The sequence below is a fragment of the Natator depressus genome, chromosome 8 (genome assembly GCF_965152275.1).
Source record: "Natator depressus isolate rNatDep1 chromosome 8, rNatDep2.hap1, whole genome shotgun sequence".
Lineage (NCBI taxonomy): Eukaryota > Metazoa > Chordata > Testudines > Cheloniidae > Natator > Natator depressus.
The window spans coordinates 63,223,525-63,234,008 of record NC_134241.1 but is presented as its reverse complement, the minus strand read 5'-3'; the positions used below and the strand labels follow the sequence as shown (position 1 = coordinate 63,234,008).

The following is a 10,484-nucleotide window of genomic DNA, read 5'->3' as shown; positions in this document are numbered from 1 at the left end:
TTTGGAGTGTCGTTTCTGATGCTTGTGTAAGCGGGGGAATAGTCCCGCTATTGTGGGGAACTTTCCTGGCTTCTGCACTACCCCAGTGAAGTGGGCTAGCGAAAGGATCTGAGTCCTCACTCCCACTTCCTTTACCCAGTGGCCTCCCTGCCCTTGAGGACTCCCCTTCCACTCTCCTGTCTGGCAGAGTCCTCGTAACCCTGAGAAGGCTGGGCCCAGGATTCCTGGGGGGCTCGACCCCCAACCCTGCTGTGGTCACCTAGGACAGGGGCTAGGGTATCCCCACTCTGGGGTACTCTCTCTACACTGGGCATTTCCCTGACCCGCTGATCATTACATACAATTTAAAGCAAATACAAGTTATTTAATCAACAATTAATTTTAAAAAGAATAAGGAAAAATGGGAAAGGTTAAAGGAAAACACATCACCCCACTCAGTGGCAGGCAACATCACGAACAGTGTCTCTGGAATGTCAGGGCAGTTCACAGCCTGTTCCTTGTAAGTCCCCGGCCTTCTTCTCAGGCCCTGGCTGTGGGTTGGACACTTGCTCTAGTGGTGGCCACACGCTCTCAGGCTCTAAGTGGTAGGACCCTTCTTCCCAGTGTCGCCCCCGCCCTGGCGGGGTTATGATCCAAGCCTGGCCCGCAGAGCCTCTTGGCTGAGGCATCTCCCTGCGCTGGTCCCACTGCTCAGGGTCCCTCTCGCTCTCCTTAGCTGCTCAACACACCCAGCTCTGGACTGCTCCAGCCCCAGCTCCACCACTCTGTCTCTGCTGCTCTGCCTCCAGTGCCCTGGGCTGCTTCTTTGGCCCCTCTGGCTCTGGTTGCTACAGCTCTGCTCCCAGGACAGGTCTTCTCTGCTGGCTGCTTCTGTGACTCTGCTCCCAGCATTGACCTGCTTCCTGGGCTGCTTTTCTGGCCCCTCTGGCTCTGGCACCGCTCTGCTCCCCAGCTTAGCTTGGGCCCCTGCTTTCTCCTTAGTTCGGCCCCACTCTGTCTGACCCAGGCAAATCCAGCTCACACGGAGGATGGGATCTCCCTGGCCTCCTGACTCCCGATTAGCCTGCCCACCCTGTCATTCAGGCTGACCTGGAGCATTGGCCTCTCCCCATTGTTCCTGGGGACTATCAGTCTCAAGGTCCTGATTTCCCATAGACCCTTTTTAGTACTGGGAGCTAGCAACTAAAACACCCCCACTGAATGTTAGTAAGGGGGCAACAGTCCCCTTACACTTAAAGAAGGGCATGTGTTTGTCACAGGAGGCTACTGGCATTAGAAAAGGGTGGTGAAACAGCAGGTGAAATTAGCGCATTGAAGGGAAGCAAGCCAATAACTTTTGAAAGGTTTATTTCGCTTCATGGGGAGCTTCCCCAGACCTTCCTTTTAATCCCTGATTAAAGAATGAAAATAGATATGCTGAGACACAGTTCTAATGCTAATACCTCTCATGACATAATTATGATGTACTTATTGTACAGGCTTATTTTATTTCTCTGCATTGTCTTCTGCAACAATGATCACTAGGCAGTCAAACGAAAAAGCAAAACAGAAGCTGTGTATCTGAGAGATGGGCACTTACATGTATCCCAGAAGCCATTACACTCTGTAAGGCATACTGCTGATTACCAAGGCTGAAAATTCCAGTGCAAGCAAAATTGTCCTTTGAGAAGCTGGTCCAAGTTCAAGAAGTCCAAGAAGCTGGCATCAGTTCACTCAAATACTGAAGACCCTTAAGGTTATTGGATTAAATGCCAAATATTTTCAACAGCCCCTAAAGTCATCACATATTCCTTGGTATCAAAAACAAAATTAACAACCATTTCCATCATATTTACTCTATTTCCTTTCAGCCAGATGCCTGCCAGTGTGTAGCACAGAGGAGTCTTTTCTGCTATATCAGTCTTTCTATCGGTGGTGGCTGCACCATGTTCCACATCTCCACACGGGATCCCTCTTTCTCCTGCCGGCTGGGGCTGTAGGTCCCTTGAGTCGCCCGTTTGTTGGCAGCTATGACGGAAATCACAATTGCCAAGAAGAGGATCAATAATAAGGCTAATGTTACTGAGCCAATGGCGGTGAATATGTTCGAGATCAAGTCAGCTGTCAACTGAAAGGATTGAAATAATTGCAATATAATTGATGTTAAGAACATAGAGGCACATACATTGGAGCTACCATGGTAGGAAAACATTCTCGAGTAATAATTTCAAATATAATGTAAAATCTAATATTTTAAAGAACATATTTGCTAGTAGAAAAGTAGATTAGCCTTCCAAAGTTTGGTGCTTTAGGTCCTATGGAAAGTAAATCTATTGCAGCATGCTATTTTTTGAGCACTTACCCAGAGCTGAGTGAATCATGTATAATGACTAGTTTATTTGACAACTTTCTTTCTGTTTGCAAATTATTTGTGAGCAGATTGTGTTTTTCACAAACAGAGTTAGTATTCAGAAATTGTTTGCTGAATTTTTACTAACAATTCTTTGTCCATAGGTTGTTCACAAGCAGTTCATTGCAAGTCTTTGATATTTTAAATTTTAACAGTTTTCATTGGATACATAGGCACATGGCATTTCTATTTCCTTCACTGAATGAATCAGGTTTCTGGTGTGAAGAGTTGCACTTACAATTTCAGATTTTGCTTTCCATAAATACTTTTGTAAAACACACCATTTCTCTGAACATTCCTGCCAGTACAGTTGTTTCCTGGAATATTTGCATAAGGCGAACACACAAACCTTCCCTGGGGACTGCATCTTCAGGTAGTGGAAAGACTTGGGTATTCCACTGACCTTGAGACCTATGCTGATGGGAATTTTGGTAGGGCCACCTAAGCCAGACAGGTCTAAGGGTAGAGACCAGAGAAAAGCAGCCCACTGATCCTGGTTGGGGGTTGAGTGATTGATAGATCAACAACCTCTCCTAAAAAAGTAGTAGAAACACAACAAGGTAGCTATTCCAGTAAACAGCACAATAGACACAATAGGGTTGGCGGATCCTTGTTTGGATCCTAAACGATGTCTGGTGGTGTAGGAAGGTTTCAGACTGAGAACACACAAAGGACACACATGAACATAACTGAAATGCATTTGATGGGAAATTCAAATCAATAAATATTCACAGAAAACATTTTGTAGTATCCCCCCAGATCGTATAGAGCTTGCGTCTTTAATTATGGAGACATGCTCATGTTTCCATAATTCCTTTTCAGGAAGCAATACAGTGCAGGATGGATATATAAATTGTATTCTTTTATACCCTGTTTTCATACAGCAATGGGAAAGGTAATAACATCAACATGCACCATGTACATGCAAACAAATCTGCCAGAAACACCTTTTAGTGTTGGATTTTTGGCAGATGAAAACATTTGTTTAAAACAGTCTTTCTGCAGTCATGGAAGCCATTGAAATGATGTGGGTGTCATGGAAAAGTGGTCCCTATGGACAGAATCACCCTGCAAGGAATTGGTCTTCCAGGCAGATTTTGCCATCATCTTTTGATTTGTATTACAAGTGACAATTGAACTGTTGTAGATGCACATGTGCTTGCGGCAGAACTTTCAAATCCAAAAGGTTTCGAAACAGAAAACAGCAGGTCAGAACTCAAATCCCATTTCCCAGAGAGTTAGGTACAGCTTGTTACAGAATACTATTACCCACACTGAGTGATCTGCCTAATAGTCATTCCCAGGGAGTATGCAGGGATAGTCCTAGTGCTGAGGATAATACTGCATTCAGAACAGGGATACTCTAAGCTGGGCATTAATTCCTATTAATGCCAAATATACACATCTTGAACCCCACTGTTCAGACTCTTCTGCAATACAATGACAGAGCCACAGGAAAAATATTAAAACAATCTTTTATTTCTGGATTTTAAAAAATCCAGCTACAGTAATGAAAGCAAGTTTGGCTCAAGGTCTCTCCTAGGGGGCTTTATGACCAGCTGCAATTACTCTTTCCTGGCCCTTGATTGTTAAATATGACTCCTCTATGATTTAAAAGATAATTAATTTTCCTGTATAGAAATAACCTACTCCAGGTGACAGATCACACAGTACCCAAGTACCTGAGATGAGGCGACACAGAACATGTCAGTCTACTATATTATTGTGTCATATTAAGAATGTCATTTCATAAGCTCTTCAGCAAGCATTTAAAAATGTTGTTTTCTATTCCTATTGGAGATCCAGTTCTCTCTGTGTGTGTCTGCATGTGCTTATATGGCCCTCGTAGTACCAGAGCATCACACAATCATGAATGGATTTTTATCCTTAGGACACCCTACGAGGTATCACCTTCATGTTACAGATTGGGGAAGCAAGGCACAGGTGGATTAAGTTAATTGCCCTATCTCCTGCATCCCAGGCAGTGCCACTAGTTTATCCGTTCCCCTCACTCACAATTAACTCTGTGTTCCTGGGTTTGAATGAGACCATCTGTACAAGCTTTTGTGCTCAATACAGTGGTTACTAGCTTAAATTTAATAGCTTGCAGTAGACAAGAAGTCAGACTACGTAACCTAATGGTTCCATCTCATCTTAAACTCTTTGAATCTGTCTGATGTTTTTCCAGTCAGCAATAGTGTAAATCCTATCATAACTACACCTAGGAAGAGACTTGAATCAACAGTAGATTCTAAGTTCATGTCCTATCACTGTATTTTTTGGAGATGAGGTTTACACACACACACACACACAAATTGTATGATAATTTATACGTACAAAAAACACAAATACAATGGGAATAAATGTCAGAATTATAAAGCTGCATTTGTACTGTATACTGATCAGTATAGAAATACATTTCTGTTGTTTCGCAGTAGTCATTCTGCTTAATTTGTCACCTTTCTTATCTTTGTGCATAGCCATTCAGTGCCTGGATATTCTAGTCTAGTGCAATAGAAAATTACTATAGAAATGCTATGATGGAGAGGAACACTGCCTCGTCTGTATGCCTCTTGTGTTTGATTTAGGAGCATTCTTAACTGGATGGTCACCAACACCTGAGGAAGCCAGTGGACCTGCAGATGTTCCTAGAATTGAAACCTGTCAAAACATATCAACCTGATCCAATCTGTCAAGTGGCTACAGCTTTGAGTAAGATCTGCAGAGCCATTTTCTATCATAAAGGGACATATTGACCAACTTTACTTCTCTGTTCAGTGTTCACTGCTGATTCTCCAATATTAAAAAAAATACACTTTTCCACAATCCACTCATCTAGGCCCTATTGAGCTATTAAAAACTTTGGGTCATGGGCTGTCCTCCTGATCTGTCAGCTCTCATAGCAAAGCTCAGGTTTACAGTGTGGGTAGCCTGATTAGCACTAGCAGTGAACTGATCTAGAGTTGCCAGAAGGTTCTGTAGTCTGGTCCCATCAGGATCAACTGTTTCTTCACTAATTGATTGCTGAACAGTTAATTTAATTTGGAAAACATAAAACAAATTGTACTGTCTGAAAAAAGAATCCGAAATCTCAGATGTGGGCATCGGGATTGGCGTGTCACAATATTTGGTGTTGATAACAACACTTGGAAACATTTAAAAAAAATTGTTCATGGTCCCAGGAAAGATGAAGCCCTGACCAGCATCTTTAGGAACATAATTGTCCTGCTTTTTAAGGGGAAGTGGTGTCAATGAACAAACCCACAATAAAAACATGTTTGAATAATGGTAGGAGCTGGATTTAAAAGCAGGAAATGAAGAATTGAAGTCACACCTCTGTCTTAACTCATCCTGTTATTTTCCCTGGCTATTGCCTTGCACTTTGTCTGGAGCCAGAATGTGAGCCCCTTATTTGCATTAGTGAGCAGTTGCCCACATAACTAGTCCCTTGGACTCTAATGTGATTCCTCATGTGAGTAACTGCTTACCAACAGGAGTAAGATGTTCACTGGCCTGTGATACGTGTAAGGTCATCCACTATTCTAAGACTTCTGCAGTACTAAGGCACTGAGTAATGTATGGGTAATGTCTCCTTGAATACTGCACAGATCATCACAGCGGGACATCACTTTTCAATTTAGTATCACATTTTACTGTTATACTATGCCAACCTTCCCATGATAGCTGTGTTAAGAGCTCCATCTTTGATCTGAGCATTAGATCATGGCCACTTGCTTTCATTATACAATATGCTTAATCAGTTTGTCACAGGGCTGTAATGGGATCCAACACAAGCAGTTTTCCCTAGAGCACTAAGAGCAGAGAGAAAAAATATCCTGAGAAGCAAGGAAGGATGTGTGGTATACTTTATTATGTCTCAGCACAAACAAATTGCTGCAGAACACCTGGAAACTTCCTAAATAGGAGCATGTTGTAAAATTATTCTTCGGTACAGCTGGTTATCAGAATGTTACACTCAGTGGCTGCCTTTCAAAATTCAATATTTGCTAACAGATACCACACAGTTGCCACAGTTGTTTTCTAATCCAAGTACAGTGCTGTTTACAAATAATTAACTGTATGTAGGGAACAGATGTAATATTAAATGACTTATGTTAGGTAATATTGAAAAGATTATAACGGTGATCAATTTATAGGCATGAACTGTGATGTCTCCACTCCCAATATGAATAATTATTGACAAATGCTTGCTGCTTAATGGTGACCACTATAGATGGAGGAATGACTCTGACATACTCAGACACCATGATGATGGGCACAGCATAGTGCCTGAATGGGTGAGGTAATTTCTTACATTCTTTGCCTATACTATAAAGCTTGGATCCTGCAAACTGTTCCATGGTGGCAGCCTTTGTACTTGAATGAAATACCATGACTTCACAAAGGCACCATACAGGCATAGGGGTCCATCAGCATGGAGCAGGTTTCAGGATCAGGACCTGCCTATAAGTATCCAGCAGCTCAGTATCCAGCATTTGGGAGTCATAGCCTTATCTTCATGCTCACATCAGTCAGCCAAAAAAAAGCTATGTTTGGCTGAGGTTTTCCAAGGGGCTTATGAGATGTTCAGTGGGAGTTGGGTGCCTAATTCCCTTAGGGCTCCTCTGAATCCTAGCCTTTATTATTGGTTCATTACACCTGTTGCTACATTTTGCACTTCATCCTACTGCAGGTAACAATCATCAATAGACCTTTTCTCAGGGCTCATTGCTTTGTGAGTCAAAGAAAAACTTGTGCAAGATGGTATTTTTATACCTTTTTAAGCAAGAAAATAATGAAAGTCAATGTTACTCAATTAGTTCTTGCTGAAAATTGCTCTTAATTAGCTACTGGACTTAAGCAAAAAGAAACTCGATGTTTGCTACTTCACCCACTAAGCTGGGCTAGAGATTTTTAACATAAATTACTTGAATCCATTGGTAACTCTTTAATTGGGTTTGTGAATGGCTATTGTAAATTCCAGACGGGATGAAATAGGATACTAACTGTTGCTGTGTTTGCAGAATTATATCAATTCCATTCAGTATTGAGAAAACAATAACAAATAATCCTTATAATACTTCCCTAAAAAGTACGGAACTATGAAATCTAATCAGCCCAGATCTCCTGCATCTAAGAAACAGTTACACTTCCCTGAGCAGTTAACCCAGAGGTGTCCTGTTTTCCTGGGTGCTATTGCTGAGGATTTGTAGGATGGTGAAGTGAAGGAAAAATACTGGTTTCATCTAGAGCATGCTAAAGCTAAGGTAAGTCATTTAAATGGCAGCTGCTTGCTGTGGGGTAACATGCACACAAACCTTCTCTGGCAGTTTGCACTTATCAGACTGTGGAACTCACATACACAGCAGCAGGAGACAACAGTTGAAACTGAAGGGCATCACCAGCATGGTGATGAGTGCCCACAGCTCCCCTGACGGTGCAAGCAAGGCTAAACACCAACCTTATTCTCAGTAACCAATAATCACTTACAGTCCCCAGATTCCAAAGGCTTATGTCTGAACTGTCCACAGGACAGCTCTGGCATGCACCCTCCTCTCGGGTGAAAGGGGAGAATCAAGTCCTTTAACTTTTAAAGGCCTACTAAGATTACCACGCAGGTGATTTTGTTAGTGCACTCTAGATGTACATACTTAGTTCCCAGCTCCCATTGTGTAGAGTGTGGGCAGACTGCTGGATAAGCAGGGCCCAATTGCAAAGCCAAAGTCACATAACACACACCATTCTTTTGTAATCGCTTCTCGCTCTTTGAAGAAAATTTGTAGCAAAGGAATTGCTCCCGTCTGAAAATTAGTAGTGTAGAATGGGGCGAGGTTGCTGCATGAGAACACATTTTGACTGGAAAACATTTTTAAAATGTTTGACTGAATTCTGGCTCTGGGAGTCAGTGGAGTGCTGGGGCGGTGGGCGGTAGGGGGTAGTGCCTGAGGAGATGTGTCGGGAGCCATTATGGGCCTCATTCTCCTCTCACATCATTTTATACTACTGTGGCTCCAGTGGCTTCACTGGAATTAATCCTGATTTATGCAAACATGAGTGATCAGAGAACTGGGCCCTGTGTCTCCAGGTACGGGGACGGGGTTGGGGAATGCAGGCCAAAATGGCTCTTGCTGTCTCTGTGCAAAAGGAGCCACATGTGCTGCCATCGTGGTGCTTGCTGTTGCATAGGGCAAGTAGTGACATGGCCTGAGAATAAATGTCTTTGTTGGGGCATGTGATGTGTCCAGAAACACGAGTGGGAGCTTACACTCAGAAAGCACAAATGGATGGATTCCGGCTGCCTCTAGCACAGGGAGTGGTCCCCTTTTATTCCAGCACCTGCATAGGAACAGCCATAATCGGGCAGTTTAACAAGACAGAAACATCACTGGTAGCTTTACAATGTGGGGAATTGTAGAGTCTCTGGAACATTCCCTGCACTGCCATTTGCATCACTTGCTTAGAAGTGTGCAGCTGCTGATGTGCACCACCAGCATTCCTTGATCTGAGTAACCTTGAGTCCTGACGCTATTGGTCAGCTTATCACTTAATTCCTAGTGAAGCAAATCTGGTCCATGTCTTCATGTTTACTGCCTAGAAATCAAAAAACATTTGCTATAGTAATGAATGACTATTGGCTTGAGTAGCTCTAATCCAGGTCAGAATTACTTTAAAGGGGGTGAGGGCATATATCGATAATTTGACCAGTCAAAGAAAAGCCATAACATTGATTAAAAAGCCCATAGATACACTGATCTTGATTTGCAACCTTCTTATCAGAAAATCATTCTAAGGTTGGTTTCCAACAGGAGCCCCAGTAGTTCGGTAAGAAATCCAGCCACTTGTACACAAACCTACCATAATGTGATGCACTGATAACCTTTGGCTTGGGGCATATGAGGCCTCACTTTATTTATAACACCAGTAAAGTAGCAATAAATTAATATCTTGACTTTGTCCCAATATCTTAACATGGCATTAAATTAGCAACACATGCAGGGCTAAATGAATTTTACTTTTCCTGTTTAAAATGCTGTGAGTTCTTAACATTCACAAATGAACACTGATTGCTCTGGCTAGAATCACCTAGAATCAACAGCTGCTGTTCCAATATTAAACATCAACCAGCAGAGCCTGAGAGCTGTGCAGACCTGTATGTTGGTTTCTCTATCTAAAAAAATAGACACTATGGACTCAGTTGAATTTAACGGATCCATGTCTACTTGAGCTGTATTTTGCTCAGACTTTTGGAGGTGACAAGCTGTTTCTTTAACTCCCCCATGTAATGACCATTAGTCTAATTCCTTCAACCTATCATTTAAACCTTAATTTTATTTTATATATTTTATGGTTTAATAATACCTTCAATGTCTTCTCACTGAATGGTATTCTCTGAACCTTTTTTTAAAAGAATCTCAGGAGTAACTAATCATAATCATCATTGTCAACTCTCCACTGAAGTACAGAACATAGGTTGAATGGTTTAAATGCATTGCATAATCTGAGTAAATTACTTTCTTGGAACTGTCAAACTTATTTGTCTAACAGCCATTTGTGCTGGGGATTTCACAAGTAAATGTCAGGGGACAGCTGGTCGTAGCTATTGTGATCAATTGCTAAACTGGATTGTATTTTTCTAATTTACAGTCAAATAGTCTGGTTTTTCAAGCAAGAAACATCTCATCTGTGACCTCCCGTTATAAAGTGAGCACACGTGCAGATGGTTGAAATCTGTGGATTTAGCTGTCTATTGTAATCTAGCCTAGCAAGGTGAAGAATGAGCCTTGGAAGATACTGAGAATGTTCGTTCTCACTGGAAGAAATTCTGGCCCTATTGAAGTCAATGGCAAAACTAATCTTTACTGCAGTGAGGCCAGGTTACACCTACTGATTTCAAGGGACGTTGAGGACTGAGCCCTATAGGAGTCTCATATTAACAGTGAGGCAGATGTCATCAGCTAAAACATTTACAAATGTTGGCCTCAGTCCTGCCACCTGATCTGCATAGTTAGGATTCCTTATGGGATTTTGCTCACGTGATTCAAACTGCAGGATCAGGGCCATCATCAGTGTTCCTAGAGCTCTTAACAATGGTGCA

The 10,484-nt window shown here is 42.1% G+C and overlaps 1 protein-coding gene across 3 annotated transcripts in view; it reads right to left on the bottom strand.

Moving 5' to 3' along the window:
* Nucleotides 1-1,358: 1,358 nt before the first annotated feature.
* CRB1 (crumbs cell polarity complex component 1) overlaps nt 1,359-10,484 on the bottom strand; it is a 158,321-nt gene continuing 149,195 nt past the window's right edge. For 2 of the 3 annotated variants that reach the window (XM_074961172.1, XM_074961173.1), the window contains exon 12: nt 1,360-2,107. In XM_074961172.1, the coding sequence (XP_074817273.1) occupies nt 1,892-2,107 (216 nt within the window). In that variant the 3' untranslated portion in view covers nt 1,360-1,891. Of the gene's footprint in view, nt 2,108-10,484 lie in introns of all 3 variants that reach the window. The other variant, XM_074961174.1, reaches the window with a different exon arrangement.